Source organism: Trachypithecus francoisi, unplaced genomic scaffold (assembly GCF_009764315.1).
Source record: "Trachypithecus francoisi isolate TF-2019V2 unplaced genomic scaffold, Tfra_2.0 Lachesis_group5, whole genome shotgun sequence".
Taxonomy (NCBI): Eukaryota; Metazoa; Chordata; class Mammalia; order Primates; family Cercopithecidae; genus Trachypithecus; species Trachypithecus francoisi.
This window is the reverse complement of record NW_022681470.1, coordinates 126,581,675-126,603,608: the sequence shown is the minus strand read 5'-3', so window position 1 is coordinate 126,603,608 and position 21,934 is coordinate 126,581,675. Positions and strand designations below refer to the sequence as shown.

At 46.8% G+C, this 21,934-nt stretch overlaps 2 protein-coding genes and 1 long non-coding RNA gene across 3 annotated transcripts in view; 1 reads left to right on the top strand and 2 right to left on the bottom strand.

The window, feature by feature from the left end:
• CNN3 (calponin 3) overlaps positions 1-20,480 on the bottom strand; it is a 30,930-nt gene extending 10,450 nt beyond the window's left edge. Inside the window, exon 1 of the mRNA XM_033200201.1 lies at positions 20,027-20,480. Coding sequence (XP_033056092.1) covers positions 20,027-20,083 — 57 coding nt within the window. The 5' untranslated portion in view covers positions 20,084-20,480. The remainder of the gene's footprint in view (positions 1-20,026) is intronic.
• LOC117076558 lies at positions 1,312-18,870 on the bottom strand. The gene is made up of 3 exons (XR_004434408.1): positions 18,790-18,870; positions 3,124-3,265; positions 1,312-2,251 (listed from the first exon to the last, which is right to left on the bottom strand). It is a non-coding gene; the product is annotated as an uncharacterized LOC117076558 (long non-coding RNA).
• LOC117076555 overlaps positions 19,507-21,934 on the top strand; it is a 38,387-nt gene continuing 35,959 nt past the window's right edge. Inside the window, exon 1 of the mRNA XM_033200202.1 lies at positions 19,507-19,905. Within this exon, the coding sequence (XP_033056093.1) occupies positions 19,577-19,905 (329 nt within the window). The 5' untranslated portion in view covers positions 19,507-19,576. The remainder of the gene's footprint in view (positions 19,906-21,934) is intronic.

The following is a 21,934-nucleotide window of genomic DNA, read 5'->3' as shown; positions in this document are numbered from 1 at the left end:
AGAATGGTGCGAACCCAGGAGGCGGAGCTTGCAGTGAGCCGAGATCGCGCCACTGCACTCCAGCCTGGGCAACAGAACAAGACTCCATCTCAAAAATAAAAAATAAATAAATAAAAATTACTCTTCCAAGTTGTTGATAAATATCCTTTCTTTATTCTTCTTCAAGATTTATTTTCTTGGCCTTCCCAAGCTGCTTTCACAGACTTTCTGCCTGGCTCTTTCAAATCCACAGCAGCCCCTCTCTTTATATGCCCACCCTTCCTTTCTTAAACACGCACAAATTCTCCAAGCAGTGCCTGGCAGCCTTCTTGGCATCAAGGCGCACATGCAAATGATCCAGGGGCCGATGAGAATCCTGTCTGGGCACACCTGCTGAAGGCTCCTCCCCGAAGCTCTCCAACATCGCTCTTGCCAGATACAATCAACATGTGAAGAAAATGAAGACCAAGAAAAAAGCCTCCCGGGGCATCGGGTACAGCTGATCCTTCTCCCTGCATTCAGCGCTCGACCTGCTCTGCTCTGGCTCCTCCGACAACTTCATGTGCTCTTCTTCATCTTCCTGTGCCTGAGTCCAGGGTTCATCCCGTGGTGGTGGTGGTGGCGGCTTCAGCCCTTAGAGCTTTCCTTGGCTCTATCCTCAGGACAGCTAAGAGCACCAGTGTAGAGTCACCCTTCAGTTCAAATGCAGGTCAGTCCTTTCTTTTTTCATGACCTTTCTTTAGCCCTTTCTTTTATAATTCTAAAATACTAATTGGTTTGTTGTTGTTGTTGTTGTTTGTTTGGTTTTTTTGAGAAACGGGTCTCGCTCTGTCACCCAGGCTGGAGTGCCATGGCGCGATCTCGGCTCACTGCAACCTCTGCCTCCCGGGTTCAAGCGATTCTCCTGCCTCAACCTCCTGAGGAGTTGGGATTACAGGTGCCCACCACCACGCCCAGCTAATTTTTGTATTTTTAGTAGAGACAGGGTTTCGCCATGTTGGTCAGGCTGGTCTTGAACTCCTAACTTCAGGTGATCTGCCCACCTCAGCCTCCCAAAGTGCTGGGATTACAGGCATGAGCCACCACGCCCAGTCAATTCTAAAATAATAATTGTTTTAAGTTAGGCCAGGCCAGGCATATTGGCTCACAACTGTAATCCTGGCACTTTGGGCGGCTGAGGCAGGAGGACCCCTTGAGTCCAGGAGTTTGAGACCAGCCAGGGCAATATAGGGAGACCCTGTCTCTATTAAAAAAAAAAAAAAAATTAGGCCAGGTGGGTGGCTCATGCCTGTAATCCCAGCACTCTGGGAGGAGGCCAAGGCAGGAGGACTGCTTGAAGTCAGGAGTTCAGGATGCAGTAACTGATTATCATGTCACTGCACTACAGCCTGGGTGGCAGGGTGAGACTCTGTCTTTAAAACAAATATAAATAAATGATACACAAGTATGTAGCACATGCATTCTCAACAGGGGTGGCAGGGTCCCAAAGGGGTGAAAAGTGCTTCTTGTGGTAGATGGTGAAAAAAAGACAATACAAAAACTTAGGACTCTCCAAAGCTCAACCGTACCCAACAAAATCTTACTCCTTTGTACTAAATCAGGCAGGGGATAGAGGTAACTGGGAACAGTGTCTAAAACAACTCTTGGAGAAAGTGATCATGAAAACAAGGTTAAGAAACACTGAGATACACTAAAATGTACAAGTGTCTCTCCCCCAAATCACACTCCATTCCCAGAAGGAAGGGCCTATACTTCAGCCGATTTTTCTTCCAGCCCACATGCACACGTATCACATATCACTATTAACCATATATCCAAGAGCTCTGGACTAAGACCGCCTTCAAAAACACAACCCCGAGGGCCTACGCGTGCTACCAGTGAAGGGAGACACCAGAGCAGATACAAGCCTACCAGCTGCTGGGAAACAGCCATGCCCCTCCTTGGCTCTGAGATTTGAGAAGCTTCCCCCTCAGAACCCTCAGAAAGGGAGACAGAGCTCCAAAAAGCACCTCCACAGCTGACCCAAAAGCTCGATTCCTGCACTGTTGAATGGTACTTCTTGGTGTACACAGAGCATTCAGCTCAAGTGCAATTTGGAAAAAAGGTGGGGGCGCACCTGCCACGAGGTAGAGTGATGATATTCATGTACAAGAACTGTCTGATGCCCCCCTTACACCCAGGACATTCCAGAATCTACTGAAGAGTGAAGACTGCTTGTTTTTCACATGGATTCCTTCTCATGATGTATTATCATCACAGAGCTTGTTCAAACCTGGAAGCAGACAATTCCAGATTATTGTCCCTGGTGATTACAACAGTCTCCCTAATTTCAGTTGTGTCTTACCTTTCACTAGGCTCCCTGTTTTGAGCCACTAGAGTAATCCTGCATTACTCCAAACTCTCTAAGTAAATTCATATGCAACATTAGCTTCTGTTTTTCAAGTGTTCCCTGTGTTCCTTAGATTCTTCTTTTGTCTTTTTTCTCCATTAATCCTTCTTTCTGTCCTTCATCTAAATGGCTAGTTCATACTAGGCACAGTTCAAAGGCAAAGTCCCTGTCCTACAAGCTTACATTCTAGCAGAAAGAGACAAATATTAAATAAAGTGTGTTAAAGAGTTCACAAAAATATATATAAAATGGGGTGTTTAAAATAGAGAGAGAACAATGGGGGCTACCTCGGTCCTAAAATAGGAACAAAATAGATTTCCATCTCAAATATCAAGATTCCTCCTTTCCTTCCTTCTATCACTTGCCATTCTTGGTATCTCATACAAGGACAATGAACAGGCTTCAACATTTTTTATCTGCCCTAAGTCAATGAATAGAAACATGTACTGAAGATCACACACTTTCAAGTCAAACTTCAAAACCCTGTGTTCCCAATTCCAGTGTGAATTCGGTAAGTAAATGAACCCAGGTCACCCTATTTCTTGTGGGTAGACTCTTTCCTTCCAGGGCCACTGTGAGGATGAAGCCTGTTCAATAGGAACGGAACCCACTGCAATACCTGACACACATCAGCATGTATGCCCTCCAATTTTATCAGCTCGAGGTACGGAGCGTTCTATTAACCAAACCCCAATGCAACTTGTTCAGTCCATTGTTTGCAATAGCAAAGAAAATCCCACTGCAGACAGGCTCACCTGGGGTGCCAGCCTTCACCACTGTCCACTCGCTTTACCACTCTTCCTGAGGCTGGTTCCTGCCTCTCTGTCCTTGCTAAAGCTCTTCTCTCTGCTTAGAATGTGTTTGCATCCCAAATTCTTATTCTTTTTCAGATTGTTGCTGACAAAAAAGATAAAGGAACTATTTTACAAAATCAGGCACATATCTTATGGGGGATAGGAGTTGGATTTCTAGATAAAAACATTTTACATTTGGGACAGTGATGTCAAGATAGAATGCATGCCCTTCTTGAGGTCACCACAGAACCTAAGACTCATTCCATGGTATGAACGTGCTCAAGATTTGATGTGGAAGAACTAGACATTTGAAAGCTGTAGAAAATCATGCTCGCTCCAGGTAAACAGGAGTTAAGTCCAGGAGCATTTTAAAGCCAGGTCCTCCTCTCAGAGGTCCAACTGTATCTTCAGATCAAGGTATCAGCATATGGCACCAACCAGCACAAATTTTTTCCCTCCAAATGTCTATAATCAGGTAAATACAAAAACATTATGACTCAATATACAAATACTGTGAGACTGACAAGAAATTAAAGCTTTAAAAATAACTAGGATGGGTGCAGTGGGTCACACCAGCAATTTGGGAGACCAACACTGAAGGATCACTTGAGTCCAGGAGTTTGAGACTAGCCTGGGCAACATAGTGAGACCCTGTCTCACTATGGCACACACCTGTGGTCCTAGCAATTTGGGAGGCTGAGGTGGGAGGATCACCTGAGCCTGGGAGGTCAAGGCTGCAGTGAGCTGAGATCGTGCTACTACACTCCAGCCTGAGCAACAGACGGAGACCCTGTCTCAAAAAAATATAAATAAGCCAGGCGCAGTGGCTCACGCCTGTAATCCCAGCACTTTGGGAGGCCAAGGCAGACGGATCACCCGAGGTCAGGAGTTCGAGATCAGCCTGGCTAACATGGTGAAACCCCGTTTCTACTAAAAATACAAAAAATTAGCTGGGCGTGGTGGCACACGCCCGTAGCACCTGTAATCTCAGCTACTGAGGCAGGAGAATCGCTTGCGCCCAGGAGGCGGAGGTTTTTGCAGTGAGCCGAGATCACGCCACTACACACCAGCTTAGGCAACAAGAGTGAAACTCGGTCTCAAAAAAAAAAAATTATACATATATATACACACACATAAAATTAAAGAGGAGCTGGTCCAGTGCCTAAAGCAAAGAGTATAACAAACAGTAGAAAGATGCAGAGCAAACAGAATGTCAATTTTGTCTTCTCTGTCTAGAAAATGACCTTTAGACCGTAAAGCTTAGAACACACATAGTTTAAAGTGGATTTTTGAAAGTTCAAATCTAAACAAGGAGGGAACAAGTATGGACACTGGATTCTCAGAAGAATCTAGACTCAGAAACACGTAACAAAGAAGTGCATATCGGCCGGGCGCGGTGGCTCAAGGCTGTAATCCCAGCACTTTGGGAGGCCGAGACGGGCGGATCACGAGGTCAGGAGATCGAGACCATCCTGGCTAACACGGTGAAACCCCGTCTCTACTAAAAATACAAAAAATTAGCCGGGTGAGGTGGCGGGCGCCTGTAGTCCCAGCTACTCGGGAGGCTGAGGCAGGAGAATGGCCTAAACCCGGGAGGCGGAGCTTGCAGTGAGCTGAGATCCGGCCACAGCACTCCAGCCTGGGTGACAGAGCGAGACTCCGTCTCAAAAAAAAAAAAAAAAAAAAAAAAAAAAAGAAGTGCATATCAAGCAGCTCACTATGAGAGAAGCTTTGGCAAACGGTAGTAACAGGAACCTAGGGAGAGGCCTGCTCCTGCCCCATCCCCACCCAGAGGGCAAGGATCTATTACCGGCTGAAGAGCCTGGCAGGTGCCCTTCCTAGAGTGGACTCCTGGGGAGAGAGTGTGCAAGCACTCAGGGGGAAGGGCAGCCATCACCAAGGCTGCATGGACACACAAGGCATGTCCAAGAACACCTGCCCATGTCCCCTCCTTGAGGGGAGGACAGGCTCTTGTTCATTTTAGTACCCCTCATGCCCATGCCTGATACATAGTAGGCACTCAATCCATGATTTTTCACCCACTGACAGTATTACCAGCCTAGGGAAATGCCTAAGATTTAAATATCTATCTTGTTTCGGAAAGGCATCTGCATTTGAATGTCACTGCCTTTTATGGGCGTCACATCTCCTTGATCTGCCAATCTGGTAATCTTAGATGGCCCACTAGGGATATAACTGCATTACTTTCTGATAAAAGTTCCTTATGTCTAGGGCACTCCTGAAGTCCAGTTTAGTAACCCTTGAAGTAGGGTACAGTCAGAAGGAACACCATGCCCACTGTGCTGGTTATGTCATGGCAGAAGAAACTCGTGGTGATGTGTACCTCAATGTTTGCATTTAGATGTGTTCTCTTCTGTTTTGGTCATTAATGATTTGGAAACTACTGGGCATACTTATTAAGGAAACTGGAAATCAGAAGGCTCTTTCTTACATTAATACACAGTTTATTCAAAATCTATGTAAACTCCTGCCCCAAAGTTTTAGAACTAGTAATGCTTACTCAGTGAGTTGAGTGAGTTAAAAAGCCAACACTATCTTGGTCTGCATAGTTATACAATTCTTTATAAAATAGTATTGCTTATTTGTTTAAATCAAAACAGCCCCATGAGGTAACCAAGGAAAGCATTATTTATAAGAAACGGGTGCGCATGGGGGTTCATGTGAGCCATAAAACCTCCCAGAGTGATCACCACCATACTTTATAGACAGGAAAAGTCAATTTGATGAAGCAAGGATTAGAATCTTCCTTCTACACAGAGTTACCTTGTCTACCTCACCAAGTGATTCTGTTGGTTAAAAGAGAAGGAGCTAAAGCTTTGTAATCAAGGGAAGTCAGTAAACAATCCCAGTGTACTCTGGTAGGTTAAACCATATCTGTAGCAATACTATGATCAATTCTGAAAGGTGACAATGATAAGCTGGCATCAGTTACTAGAAGGAGTAAACTAGGTGGTGAAAGGATTCGAAAAACCAAATACAGGCCGGGCGCGGTGGCTCAAGCCTGTAGTCCCAGCACTTTGGGAGGCCGAGACGGGCGGATCACAAGGTCAGGAGATCGAGACCATCCTGGCTAACACGGTGAAACCCCGTCTCTACTAAAAAAAATACAAAAAACTAGCTGGGCGAGGTGGCGGGCGCCTGTAGTCCCAGTTACTCGGGAGGCTGAGGCAGGAGAATGGCGTGAACCCGGGAGGCGGAGCTTGCAGTGAGCTGAGATCCGGCCACTGCACTCCAGCCTGGGCGACAGAGCGAGACTCCGTCTCAAAAAAAAAGAAATAAAAACCAAATACAGCCTATTATGAGAAACTGGCTAGCCAGGAGTGGCTACATATGACCTGGAAGTTCAGGAGAGGCAGGATAGCTCCCATCTAAATATTTAGATGGAAGTTATATAGAAGAGGGAGTTGATTTATTCTGAGTGACACACAGAGGACAGACCAGGAAAATACAAGCAGATATTCCCAAGAGATGGACAAGAAGCACACAGGCATGGAAAAATACCATGTTTTGAGTGCCAATGAAGCATAAGCAGGAAGAGATAACCTCCAAGAAAGCTTGTTGGAGAACATTCTCGCACTGGGAAGGAGGCCAGCCGGGTCTTGAATTTTAGAGATCTGTAGAGATTTTGCTGAAAGGGGATCTTAGCTGAAGCCCCACAAATCAAAGAGGTGAAAATAGAGATGTTCCTCAAGTGTTTGTTTTCTTTGTCTCACTGCTGGAATATTTAAGAGTCTAACAAACTCATTCCCGCATTTGTAGGTATCAGCTCTTTGCCACTCTCCAGATTGTCAAGCACTGTCTCTCCAGCAGGACCTCTAGCTGCCTCCAAAATAACCCTTGAGTCAGGAGCATGGGTAACAGTGAAGAGCTGTCATTTGTCTTTCCATAACGACAAGGCACATGACATGTTTGCAACTTTTCTGTAGTTTCAGAATGTACACTCACTCCTCGTCAACTCTTCAGCAAGCCCGCTCCACAGGACGAGCCTCACAGTTTACTGTGATTCCAGGAAGGCATGAAATCCACTTCAACGTCATTGTCCCAAAAGTTCGCTGTATTGTTCTGAGAAGGAACTGGTCTCAACCAGCCTGGGGATCATCTCACAGATCACTGATCACACTCATCCCCGTGCTCCCATCTGCCAACCCCAAAAGTGAGTCAAAACACCACGCAGCTCCTTTACTGAGGGTTATTATCGGCACAAGGCATGAAAGCGGGCCAAGGAGAAAAGGGATCTCAGCCCTTTGGGTCAGCCTTAGTCAATCTGGAACTCCTCTTGGAGTCTAGATCCAGGTCTAGATCTCAGATTCCAAATGCTGTTTTGCTTACTACAGTGGAGTCTATCCATTTGAGAAAGGTGGCTTCACACAACCAGCTATGAACAGAGAGGAAACATCTAATTTTAAACATGGGATAGATGCTGATAGAATCTTACAGGTATGTTAACTGTGCAAAACAGCACCATTTTTTCCCCAATGAAAATGAGAAAACATGACATTTCCATTAAAAAGCGGGGTAGAATTTCCCATTTTCTTTTTCTTTCTTTCTTTTTTTTTTTTTTGAGACAGTCTTGCTCTGTCACCCAGGCTGGAGTGCAGTGTGGCATGATCATAGCTCACTGACGCCTCAACCTCCCAGGCTCAAGCGATCCTTCCGCCTCAGCCTCCCAAGTAGCTAGGACTACAGGCATGTGCCGCCACAGCTACCTTTTTAAACATGTTTTGTAGAGATGGGGTCTCCCTATGTTGCCCAGGCTGGTCCCATATCCCCCTTTTGAAAATATTCACACTGTGCCTTATGAAATAGCACACAAAGATACTTTGTTCTTTTTGAGACCCTAAGCCATGAGGTTCATTTTGCTTTTAATGAGGATGTGTGAAAAAAAGATGAAATCAGAGGGAAGGCTCAAACACCTGCATGCCACCAAGTCCTACACAGTTAACACCCAAAGATAGGCTGGATGCAAACTGAAGTCCAAGCTTCTTAAACACCAAGACAAAGAGGGACATAATCAACTACAAGATTCAGAGTTCCTCTAAAAAAAAGTCAGTCTGAACATGGTTTCCCCTTTCCAGTCCTTAAGTCTGCAAGGATCTTATGATGAGGTCACAGGGGACCCTTCACATCGACAGTAAAAGTGAACTCCATATTTTACATACTTGTAATGCAATCTGAGAGCATGGATGAAGGAGAAAATAAGTTCCCCTGAAAGCATTACATCTTCCATCAGAGTGCTATGCCCCAACACAAAGGTCTCTTGGAGATGACACAGTAAAGGCTTGCTACAGACAACCAGGCTCTAACAAAATAAACCCAACTTCCCATCCCTTCCAGATCAAGGGCCAATGGAAAGAGGAAAGTGAGCCAGTGCCCAAGCTCCAAAGGGGCAGCCCGGTCAGCAGTGCACTCACAGGCAGGGCTCAGCCTGGGCCATCTCTTCCTATTCCTGCTCCCTTCCCCATTGGACATCAGTGGCTCCAGCATAATAAGGTCAGGAGCAAAGTGACACCCCTACTTCAGATGAAAACATGACCTCTCCACATCAGTGCTGTGTTTTCATGTTCCTCTTCTCTTCCCCTTCCCAGCTGGGCCCCTTCTCCTCCCGCTGACCCTCCTGCCCTTCTGCTTTGCCCCCACCCACCATCTGTTTCGGGCTGCTGCCTTAACCTGGTTCATCAGTGGGCACAGGCTACCCCGTCTTCCCTGAAATGGCAAATCTTTGATTGAACCTGCTGCCAGCCTCATACAATGTCCTGTTTCTCCTTTATTTCATGCCAAGCCTGCCCATTTCCTCACTTAGTACTCTCTCCTAACCCCTGGAAATTTGCTCTACCAACAGTCTCTCGAAAGATCACCAGTGCAGCCTGGGCAACACAGTAAAACCCTGTCTCTACAAAAAATACAAAAAATTAGCCAGGCATGGTGGTGCACGCCTGTAGTCCCAGCTACCTGGGAGGCTGAGGCAGGAGGATTGCTTGAGCCCAGGAGGTCAAGGCTGCAGTGAGCCAAGATCATGCCACTGCACTCCAGCCCAGGGGGAAATGGGGGAGGGGGGTTGCAGGGAGGGGGGAATAGAGGAAGATCCTGTCTCAAAAAAAAAAAAAAAACATCATCAGTGACTTCTCAGTAGCCAAATCCAGTCATGTGGATGTCTGGATGTCTGGAGATGACTGTCTCCGGTCATCCTCTGGGCCTCTCTGTAGCACCTAGTATTTTCCAGGAGGCCCTCTAATCTCTCCTCCTCCAGCTTCTTGTTAAAGGACTTTATCCTGGGACTTCTTGCTCTGGTCTGCCCTCTCCGGGCTCAGTACCCTCTCGTCTTGAAAGATGTCAATTCTCCCTGAGCTCTGGCCTCAGATTAAAATGGTTAGGAGCAAGGGCTCTGGAAGCAGAATGCTTGGATTAGAAGCCCATTTCCACCATGCACCAAGTTTCCTCTGCTTCAGTTTTCTTCCCTGCCAACCAGAGATCATTAACAACACTTACATCAGAAGGTTACTGGGAAAAATCAACGAGTTAATTCACATAAGTTGTAGAATTCAATAAATGTCAACACATCCTTCCATCTACGCTTTGCTGGCCATTCCAATCAAGATACTGGAAAGATCTCCTCCTCTGAATTCAATATATCATTAAAAACCACTTAACTTGACATGATTTGATAGCCATTTTGATATCATTTTAATGCTACCTAAAGCTTCCTGGGTTTTTTTGTTTGTTTTTGAGACGGAATTTCGCTCTTGTTGCACAGGCTGGATTGCAATGGCGCAATCTCGGCTCACCGCAACCTCTGCCTCCCAGGTTCAAGTGATTCTCCTGCCTCAGCCTCCTGAGTAGCTGGGATTACAGGCATGCGCCACCATGCCGGGATAATTTTGTATTTTTAGAAGAGATTTCTCTATGTTGGTCAGGCTGGTCTCGAACTCCCGACCTCAGGTGATCCGCCCACCTCAGCCTCCCAAAGTGTTAGTGTTACAGGCGTGAGCCACAATGCCTGGCCAAGCTTCCTGTTTAAAAAACTATTATCAAATAATTTGTGAAAGAGATGCCCTCATCCCATCCCACTGCCAACTCCCACCTGAGTCTGCTGGGGATGAGGGATGGACTAGGAATTACAGATGTCAGTGACTCATGACTTGGTAATAAACTAAAACAAGTTACTTTTTTCTTAACATCAAAAGATCCTCCTCCTCTTTCTTACCATTGGTAGGAACTAATTTTTTTGGAGAGCAATTTGGTAATACCTGAATACATTTAAATGTTAGGTCAAAAGTTACACACTTTTCTACACAAGTACTTTTAAAGGAAATATCTACCAGTAGGGAAGCAGTGAATAATCAGTGGAAATCCACACCACAGACTATAATTCAGTTTTCAAAATGGTTGAACGATATTCAAAGCAGTACAAGCAGTTAGGGTAGGGGTAAGGTATACAGGATACTTTCACTTATTTACTCTTCTATTTTGGAACTGTTTGCATAAAGTGGTTCTCATAAGAAAGGAAGATGGCACTTCATGCAGAGATGACTTGTCCAAAGGTTGTGGGCTCAGCAGGGATTCGGACCCAGATCTGGCTCCAAGTCTAAGTCTTTTCCATCACTGGATGCTCCCCTATCCCTACTCCACAACCAAGCTGAGAGACAGGAACTCTCTGTACTATACACAGCCTTAGCACAGCAACTATGCTATCTGCCTGAAGATGCTTAGACTCTGGCTTAACATAAAGTCCTTTTAACTCATGGAGATGTGACAGTATATCCACATGTAGCCACCACCAATATCATCGTATCAGACTAATGCACATGAATATATTGCCCAGCTGTAGAAAGGACTAATTGGGCTGGGCACAGTGGCTCATGCCTGTAATCTCAGCACTTTAGGAGGCTGAGGCAGGCAGATCACCTGAGGTCAGGAGTTCAAGACCAGCCTGGCCAACATAGTGAAACCCCGTCTGTACTTAAAATATAAAAAATTAGCCAGGCAGGGTGGCACAGGCCTGTAGTCCCAACTATCCAGGAGGCTGAGGCAGGAGAATCACTTGAACCCGAGAGGCAGAGGTTACAATGAACCAAGATCACACCACGGTACTCCAGCCTAGGTGACAAAGTGAGACTGCCTCAAAAAAAAAAAAAAAAAAAAAGAAAAAGAAAAAAGAAAAAAGTCAGCAGCGGGTGGGAGGAATTGATTTAAACAAGACATAGGAATCCTTAGTTCCAAAGAGCGTTGCCAGCACAGTTCAAAAGTTCATAATAAGGCCAGGCGCGGTGGCTCACACCTGTAATCCCAACACTTTGGGAGGCTGAGATGGGTGGATCACTTAAGGTCAGGAGTTTGAGACCACTTGGGCAAGATGGCGAAACCCCATCTCTACTAAAAATACAAAAGTTAGCCGGGCATGGTGGCGTGCACCTGTAAGCCCAGCTACTCAGGAGGCTGAGGCATCAGAATCGTGTGAACCCAGGAGGTAGAGGTTACAGTGAACCAAGATCGCGCCACTGTACTCCAGCCCAGGTGACAGAGCAAGACTGTCAAACAAAAAAAAGTTCTTAAGATATTTGGCAGAGCTATTTTAGACTAAAAACACTTTTACTCTCCCACTGGCCCATATGAAGACTAACCACAGGCATGTTTTTGAAGATGATGTAAGACCGACTGCAGGAAAGGGTGTCACTAAAGAAGAAAAAGAGCAGGGGAAAGCCCAGAGAGGAAGCAACCTTGAAATGAAAATCTGGCTGGCAAAAAATGCGTGTTTGCGTGTGTAAGCGGGGACAGGTGGGGATGGGTTTTTTTAAAAATACAATATCCAAGTCTTTGAAGAAAGATAAGGAAAATCCAGAAACAAATGCACCCCAGTATTCAGTGTAGAGAATGGGACCATTCAGAGGAAGGCATCTAGCCATCCATAGGTGACTCCAAAGAGTAGCCCTAGGATTCCAGCTCAGCTGCTAAGGGCCAAGGACCACAGCAAGCTCACAAGATGATGCCTAATGTATGTATAATTTCTACACTCGATTAGAAGCATAATATGATTGCTGTTGCTATTTTTGTATTCAAAGTGGAATCACATGCTTGAATTAACCAACAGCATGACAGAGACTTGCTACACATGGTATTGATTGTTTTCTCTCCTATTTCCTCCCACAAGAAACAAAAGGAGACAGGGAAATGTGCACTAATGAAGCACACACTATCCATTCGTAGAGACTGGGTAACATTAAGGGTGAGAAGCTGCAGATAATAGAGAAAGATCAGTGTCCAAACATTTGGCAGTGGAGGTGGGAAGAAGCAATGATGAAGCCATAGCCCGCCCAGTGTGGCCACTCCACAGCTAGAGTTCCCTGGAAAATTCTCCAGGAGAGGGGAAATAACCATAAATGCTTAGGTTACAACTCACCCAGAAGAGTCCTTCCAAGCACAAAAGGCCTCCTCTTTTCTCTGCATTCATGCCTCCAATTCCCTGGCCGTCCCACTGCAGACAGAGCACCCAAGTCACGCCCACACCCTGAACTTTCCTGGTCCCTCCCTACCTTGTGGGGGAACACTAGGAATTAGTCTTCTCCACTCAAGGACTTGCTTCACACAGGTCTAGGTAGAGACTGCATAAGAACACATCAACTCAAAGCCTCCAGATTCAAGCAAGCCAAATTCAAACACTTGAAGGAAAATATGTTCACCAGCCAGTTGTGGAAGAATACAAGCCCTATCTGAAACCAAGAAAGGAAAGATGTATCTTATTTAAAAGGAATCAACCTCTTAGAAAAAGCAGAATACAACCATGCCCAGTAAGCAAGACCTCCAACTCTACAGAGAAGTCCTCAGCCCCAAGGGCAACGTGGACAGAATGGTGCAGACCTACAGACCTGGTGCTTTCACTGTGGAAATGCCTCACAGGCTGCCTGGGGGTGGAGTCCTGGATAAGGACTCTGGGGCAGATCACATTCCTGACACAGAAATGAAACACAATAGTATTGCTTGGTGTCATGGTCCCCTACCCACCAGAAATCTCAGGCAGATACAAACAGATTCATGAATGAATATTAAAGTTCTAGAAATAATATCAACATCCAGAAGGGAAAAGCAGCTCAGAACACAAGACTGAGACTAATTAGCAGAGAACCAGTCAGCAAAATGAAAAACCATGGCTAAAATTTACATAATGTGGGCTTTTGATTCCAGGCATTATTTTAAACACTTTACATGGATTATCTATCTTATTTCTCCCAACAACCCTATAAAGATGAGCATCATGATAGCCTCATTTTACAGACAAGACAGGCAGGTTAAGTCACTTGACAAAGTTCACAGTAAGATGCAGAACCAGGAATCCAACCCAGTTCCCACAGTCCATGTTCTTAACCACTAAGCTCTACTTTCCCTCTGACAAGAACCTTGTATGACAGGTATGGGGAAGTCTTCAAGTTCAAAAGGGTTCACATGGCCATAGGTTTTTGTAAAACGTAAAAGATATTTATACATTTTTCATAATGAGAACCCCAAAATTGTATAAACTTCGTCCCCACAAACAACCTGGATCTACCTATGAGTTCCAAGGATCCTTAACAAAAATCTGAGGGTACAAGTACACATGAATAACAGTTAAGAGCCCATTTGGGCTATAAAATAAGTTCAGAGTTAAGGAGAGCGAATGCACAAGGTATATGCTACGGGAGGGTAATGCCTAGATTTAAATGGAACTTGCCAACAAATTCTAAGGACAAGCTTTCTCCAACTACCACCTGGTTTCACTGAGAAAGAAAATGCAGGGCTGGGCACAGTTGCTCACACCTGTAATCCCAGCTCTTTGGGAGACCAAAGCAGGTGTATCTCTTGAGGTCAGGAGTTTAAGACCAGCCTGGCCAACATGGTGAAACCCCAACTCTACTAAGAATACAAAAATTAGTCAGATGTGGTGGCAGGTGCCTGTAATTCCAGCTACTCGGGAGGCTAAGCCAGAAGAATTGCTTGAACCTGGGAGGTGGAGGTTGCAGTGAGCTGAGATCGCACGACTGCACTCCAGCCTGGGCAGCAGAGGGAGACTCCATCTCAAAAAAATTAAAGAGAGAGAGAATAAAATGCATTTCCTCACTCTCCTGAATACAATGGTAATGATGGGTGAAAAACCAAAACCATCCAATTGTGCTTACATTTTTATGCTGCAGATCAGATTCTTTATGGCTTTAAGAATACACTGTTGAAGAGGGAAGGAGGCAGGAAACACTAACCCTCATGTCCCAACCTGGAAGGGAAACAGGCATAGGGGAAAAAAAAGCCTATACCTCTGTTGATGGTAGTGATGAGCAATGTCATCATTGTCAAGATTGTGTCTGAAATCTAAAAGAGTGGCTAGAGATAGAACAATTTCCACAAATGTTAGACTGTAAAAAACCAGTGAGCTTGATAATAATCCTCATTACAACTCCAGAGTAAATAAGGCTGAGCATTTTAAAGAGGAAGCATAGTACCTCTTGTCACTTCAGCAAAGTGTATCTTATTTTTCTGTTTTGGTCAAGACAGGAAAACAAAAACTACAGCAGACCAACAGCAATGGCTGGTTCCTACCAGGAGCAAAGTCCTTGGCCTGGCTGAATGGTCCCTTCTCCAGCAGTATTCAGGAAAATGCAGGCACTGGGCAAACCCTTGCAGAGGACACCTCTACCATTCCTAACTTGGAAGTCTAAGTAAGAGCCCAGTCAAAATATCTATCTTAAGAGATAATCCCAAAATCAGCAGCAAAGATGAAAAATTTCAATGTAATATTAACTATTTAACTACTTAAGAAAAACAGGGCTAGGAATGGTGGCTCACACCTGTAATCCCAGTGCTTTAACAGGCCAAGGCAGTAGGATCACTTGAGGCCAGGAGTTCAAGAACCAACCTGGGCAACACAGTGAGATAAAAAAATAAAAGTTTTTAGAATATTTTCTTTTTAACCACATCTTTCAAAATCATCACACTTGTACTACAGAATTATCTTATTTAGACTACAGAGTTAATTTCTTTTTTTTTTTTTTTTTTGAGACAGAGTAGTCTGGCTCTGTCGCCCAGGCTGGAGTGCAGTGGCCGGATCTCAGCTCACTGCAAGCTCCGCCTTCCCGGTTTACGCCATTCTCCTGCCTCAGCCTCCCGAGTAGCTGGGACTACAGGCGCCCGCCACCTCGCCTGGCTAGTTTTTTGTATTTTTTAGTAGAGACGGGGTTTCACCGTGTTAGCCAGGATGGTTTCGATCTCCTGACCTCGTGATCCGCCCGTCTCGGCCTCCCAAAGTGCTGGGATTACAGGCTTGAGCCACCGCGCCCGGCTCAGAGTTAATTTCTAACTTCTTATGTCTAGAGATAGCAAAATCTATTCCCAATGAATACATTCATTAAAGCAACAAATATTCAAATATTTATTGAGCATAAGCTATGTGCCAAACTATATTCTAAAATATCGATCTTGAGACACACCTGTGAATAAGACAGTTTTATCTCTGGTGGGAAGAGACAGATAATAAGCAAACAAAAAAATATTTTAATTCAAAACCAATTTCTGAACTTTCAAGTTTAAAAAGAAAAAAGCTAAGCCCACCAACACATTTTTACCAAGATTCTGGTGCTCTACCAGCAAGACAAGGCAAACCACCTTCGGGTATAACTGACAGCTGGGTCACCCTGGGTTACTCTTATCAGAAGTAACTTTACCTCAGAGCAGCTGTGCGTCTAAAGCACAGCCGGCAAACAGGCTGGGAGGACTCCGCGGACACTGGGCCTATCGAATTATTACTATATGATTAACATCAACAACCAAAGATTTTGGTAAAAAGCCTTTCAAGATGATTTTTAGGTGTTGAGAAATACCATTTTGTAACCAAGAAGATCCCGTGGGAAGCTGCTTTGCTCAAATCAGACATTCCAGGGGGGCAGAAGACTGAAATGTGCATTCCAATTCCTCGCTTCTTAACATTTCAGTTAGCCTCCTCCCAAAAAAACATACCAAGGTAAGATTATTTCAGCTCCCCATTCGTCAATTTACTTTTTCCACTTTCCCTGAGACCTGTAAGAAAGGTTCCTGCGGCATTTACTCCAAGTCTGATGAAGACATGCTTCACTGCGTCCTCTTTTCCCGTCCAAATTTACAGGAAACTAACCCCCACTCCAACATTTTGCCAGGAAATGCTGTGCTTCCCTTGAGTACCTGTTCTATTTTTTCATGGTTTATGAGGCACAGAGTTGTTTCACTTTTCATTTTGGTTCCCAAGATGCATTCAAGGGCCTGGCTCAACCTGTAGAATACCTATAGGGCCCATTACTTGACGAGTGTTTCCAGCCTCCACCAAACCATCCATACACCAGTGTCTGCATTTTCCCTGGCCCTTTTACTCTCTGATAGTTTTTGTAAACTACAAGTTATTGATCATTTGGTGTCATTTTTTTGTTGTTGTTATTAAAGAAATTTTGTTCGTATTCCATGCTGAAAGACTGGAATTCTTAGGCTTTTTCTTTTTTTTAAGGCTGTTTTCACACATCTTCTCGCCTATTAAAAAAAGTAAGTTTGTGTGTTCTGCCATGTATTATCATCTTACCAATCAAATGTCTTAAAGATTTTTCCCTGAAATTTTACTGATTAAGTATTTAAAATCAGAGACTTCCTCAATTCACTGATGAACTGCTTTTACAGCTAGAATATTATATAACAAGACCAAAGGGTATTAATACAAACCAAATGCTTCAAGAGGCAGGGACATAAATATCTGAGAAATATAATACCAATAACTAATTTTCTGTTACTAAGAGCTAATAGCTACAATAAAGTCACTGAGTACTGAATATAAGCCAGATACATTTCCACAACATGGTGTTTGGGGGTGGCAATTGTTGTTTTCCCCCATTCTACAGACGAGAAACTAGGAGAGAGATGTCAAGTAGCTTGCCCAGCATCACAGAAAGCAGGAAGTGACAGAACGGGGACTAGAACTCACATATGCTAGACTCCCAGGTCCACTCCACATTGTCTCCCCAGGATGTTTCTACACTTCTTTGTTAAATGAGATTTGGAGGTGGATGGGGGAAATCTAGCATTCAAGCAATGCATCAATTATGCAATAAAGAAAAAGCAGGAAGGAATCAAAAAGTGTCAAACCACGCAATGTCACTTTTGCATATACCCACCTTTCACTCCGGAGTCCTGAGGCCTCCGTCAAAATGTAGCATCTCATACAAAGGCCTAGCAAACACGGCTATTTGATTCCCAGGCCCAGAACAGATCAGAAACAGTATCACATAAATAATCACAATGTCAAGAAGTGACAGGTGGGTAGCAAAAATGGAGGGAAGGGCTGGGCACCGTGGCTCACACCTGTTATCCCAGTATTTGGGGAGGCCAAGGCAGGGGGAAATCACCTGAAGTGAGAAGTTGGAGACCAGCCTGGCCAACGTGGCAAAACCCTGCCTCTACTAAAAAATACAAAAATTAGCCGGGCGTGGTGGCAGGTGCCTGTAATCCCAGTTACTTGGGAGGCTGAGGCAGGAGAATCGCTTGAACCCGGGAGGCGAAAGCTGCAGTGAGCTGACATCGGGCCACTGCACTACAGCCTGGGCGACAGAGCAAGACTCCATCTCAAAAAAACGTGGGGGGAGGGGAAGGCGACAGACAGCAGAGTCTTGTGTAGAACATCCCTAAGTACTTCACTCAACTAAGACATCGCTTCTAGAGTTAAAATCCTTAGAACAGTCCAACTTCTGTGACCTTGAGCAAATCTTTCTGAGCTTCAGTGTACTGATCTGTAAATGATGTTGGATAATCCCAGCAATCCTCCTCACCTTACAGGACTGCTCTGCTATTAAGATCAAAAGACTTCCTATGAAAGAATACTGTCTGAAAGGACTACAAAAATGAAACGGGTTATTAAAAAATGGGTTTGGTGCTTAAAGGGATAAATCCACAGCCTTCCTAACTAACTTTCCAAATGTTCTAAAAACTGAGGTTATACTGTTTTTAAACATTTATAATAATTACAGTGATCTGGCCTGTGTATGCATTTCCTTGAGTCTGCTCAGTATTAAGCAGGAAAACGGCAGAAGCTGCTACATTAGTCAGCAAAAAAGAAATTAGCATGAATATTATTAACATCCAAGAAAAGTAAGTCACTTGAAGGGCTGCCAACGTTATCAATACCTCACTTACAATGCAAAAGGTGGTAAAGAGACTCAACTGCTGCCAGCCAAGAATCACTGGGGGGAATTACAATGAATGTGCACAACCAGGCCAAGAAGTCTCACAACACGTCCAACATTTTGGACATGCCCGTTCCTCTAAAAAGTTTCCTAAAGTTCGGTTTGTAAACCCTGGAAGGAAGAGAACAGTTAACTTGTTACAAACTTTTCAGTTGGTGAGGTTTGCATTCAATCATACACCACTCACCTTTCTGCTCTCTAAAAAAACTGTTTAGCAAACTGTTGTCCAACACGGGCAAGACGTTTGAAAAAGTAAAGGACCTAAACATTTCAACTTTAGATACATACACTAAAATCAACCCTTTGCTTCAAAGACGGTATGATGTGCAGACTAACAGCGGGAGACAAGAGCCACAACTCTCCCTTGGGGTTTGACAACGGTGCGCTTCATTACCTCAACATAACTCGCTTCACACCGCCTACCCCCGCAGCCCCGGGATGTTCCAGCTCTGACAATGCCAGTGCCTTCCACCAGCGGTCGGACGGTGCCGTGGCAATCCTGACATGCCTGGGCTCCCGGGAGGTTAATGGGAATTAAACCACAGCAGCCCTCCTTTGTGGCGCTTTGGCCAGAACAGCAGAAAACAGACAATGAGCGTTCTGTGCGCAGTTCCGCGCCGATTGGCTGGTCTCTCCCCTTAGAAACCCCTGATGTCATGGGCTTGGAATGCAGGGAGGGAGGAAGGAAGGAGAGGATTTGGGGAGGGGGACGCCTCTCATCTCTTTCCCAGGCCAAAAGTCCCAAAGATAAACCTAACGCATTCTTGGGCTCAGTGGCAAAGCTGAGCGTCACCAAATCCCAATCGCTCCAAACTATAAGACGCCTCGGCAAACAAGCCCTAAACAAAAGCAACCCACAAAAATACTCCTTTATGTCGTGAAAGTCTAACGTACTACAAACTTCTCAGTGTTTTATAAAAAGTCTCAAGCCTAAGCAGATATCACTCGCACAGTGGCGCGCTCAGGCTTTGTCTCCATTTCCCGCAAAAGCAACAGCAGCAGCAGCGGCAGCGGCAGCCGCAGCAGCAGCAGCAGCAGCAATCGGCCTCCAAATGCCCCCCAGGCACAGAGATCGGAGACTACGATGGGTCCTGGACCGGCTCCCGTTCCTCGGGGGGCCCTGGGGTCGGCGGGACAGTAGGCGGTCTCTCTCCCCGTGGGGAGGTGCGGGGCCCGGGCAGATGGCGGGGGCTGCGGCAGCGGCTCGCCGGGTCCCTGGCCGCGCGGACGGGCTCCGCCTAAGGGCGAGTGGCCACGCAGGAGCGCCCCCTTCCCGGAGGACGCGTCCTGCAACCACCAAACGGCCCCAGAGACCCTCGCAGCCGGAAAGGCCGGCTCCGCGGGACTCCAGGCGCCCGGGAACCCACCGCCAGCCACTAGTCCCGTCCCATGGCGCGGGAACAAAGCCAGGCGGGTGCCCGGGAGCCGGCCCCGCGAGCCCGGGGACGGGACGCGACAGGGACAGGCAGCGACGCTCGCGCCGCCTCGACGTCCCCTCTCCAGGAAAACGGTGAGCCACAGCGCGAGGGGCCAACGAAGCACGGCCCAGCGCCAGGCCAGCCCAAGGGAGCCCGGGCGCGCTTTGCACCTCTCGCCCCGGGGGTCCCCGCTCCCGCCCGAGCCAGGCGTACCTTGTTCTTGACCTCGGCCGAGAGCCCGTAGGAAGGGCCCTTGTTGAAGTGGGTCATGGTGGTTCGGACGGCGGGAAGAGGCTGCGCTGGGGTCCGGGGTCTCTCGCACTTCGCTTCCCCGCTCCTGGCCCTGAGGAGTGGCCGCCGCGGGGGATGCTCGGAACTCCCTCCTCTGGGCGGCGCAGGAGACAGTCGCGGCCGCGGGGCGCGGGCGGTGCCTGGTCGACTGGGTCCGACTGTGTGCCGCAGAGCCTCGAGGTCCGCTCCAAAGCGCCTGGCTGCCTAGCTCGCCGCCAGCCTAGCTCCCCGCCCGCACCGCGGTTCCCCACCGGCCGCCCCCGCCTCCGCCTGGGCCTTCGGGGATTGGCCGCCGGGCCCGACCAATGGAGGGCCGCCTCCTCCCCCCTCTGCGCCGAGGGGCGGTGCGGCCAATTGAAGGGCCGCGGAGGCCGCTCTCCCTCCAGCTCTGTCTCTGCGCGGTCTCCGGCCCCCGCCCTAGCCCTCACACCACCGGGGTCGGCGGCGAGGCGGCCCCGCCCCCGGGCTAGGCAGGGCGCCTGGGGGGCTTCCTAGCCACAGGCAGTTCACGTCAACCTCCAGGCATCCTCCGCGGCGGGCCGGGCCGGGCTGGCGGAGGGGAGCGGAAGCCCACCCGGTCTGACCCGCCGCCTCCGTCTGCCTCCTCCCGGGCTCCAGGCCCAGCGCGCCCAGATGCCGGCAGGACCCCTCCACCCGCTGCTGGAACACCAACAGCAGCCTTGGAGCCTCTGGGCGGGAGGAACGGGGCCTCCACCGACACCTGCTTCTTCCCTCACCTCGCAGCCTCCCACACCTGTTGGTCTGACCTCTGTCCCGCCGCCGCCACCGAGTAACCTAAGGCTTTTGGCCTGATTCGAGCTCACTATGTCTAAACCTCTAAATGCGGTGCAAAAAAAATCCTGGGGAATGTGCCATGGCAAAGCCTGGCCATTTCAAGTGCTTTTCTGGATTCTCATCAATTCCTCTTGACAGGAATCTTTATCCGGAATTCAGCTAGTCCCAAACCCCACGTGGTGTTGCTCTGCTTGTGTTTTTGAATCCAGGGGCCTCTTTGAATCAGAAGCCCTTTGTATAGAGATAAGTATCCTTTAGGCCAGAAGCAGCCTCCACTTTTTTCGCAATCCCATTTCCTACCCAACGCTTTCTTCTGAGTTTTAAAGGCATTTGATAGAGAAGGGGTTGGAAACAGAACCTTCGTCCCCCGCCTGAGCGCCTGGGAGACTAGATATCTTCCAAACATTATCTCATTTACTTCCCTGGAGTTACTATTAGGTAGATTTCATGTCCGTTGAGAGGTGAGAAAGCTGAAACTTTGAGACTTAAGAATCCTGGCCGAGGTCAGACTCCTCCGAAGCTTTATCTCTTGCCACCACTTTCTGGTGCACACCTAGGACAGATTTCAATCCCTGAGATCCCAGGATGAAAACTGTGTTCGCCAAATACCAGAAGAGATCATGGAACAAGATGTGGCAACCTGCTTGAGAAGAGGAGCCAAAACATCATAGTTGAACCGTCCTGCAAGAGAGTAAAGTGAACCAGGTGTGGTGGCTCGTGCCTGTTAATCCCAGCACTTTGGGAGACCGGGGTGGGAGGATTGCTTGAGGCCTGGAGTTCAGGAACAGCCAGGGCCACATAGCAAGATCCTGTATCTATAAAAAAAATCCAAAGTTTTTTTAAATAAAAAAAAAAGTAAGGCAACTTGAACCGGAAGTGCACAAAACTGCTGTCAACTTTCCAAGGCTTTTCCCAATGACTTTGAGGGATGGAACCTGAAGGAAAGGGGAGGAGGCAAATAGGGAGGAAAGTGAAATGATTTATAAATGACTTGCTAATTTCATCCAAAGGGAGTAATGATAATTAGGGCATTCT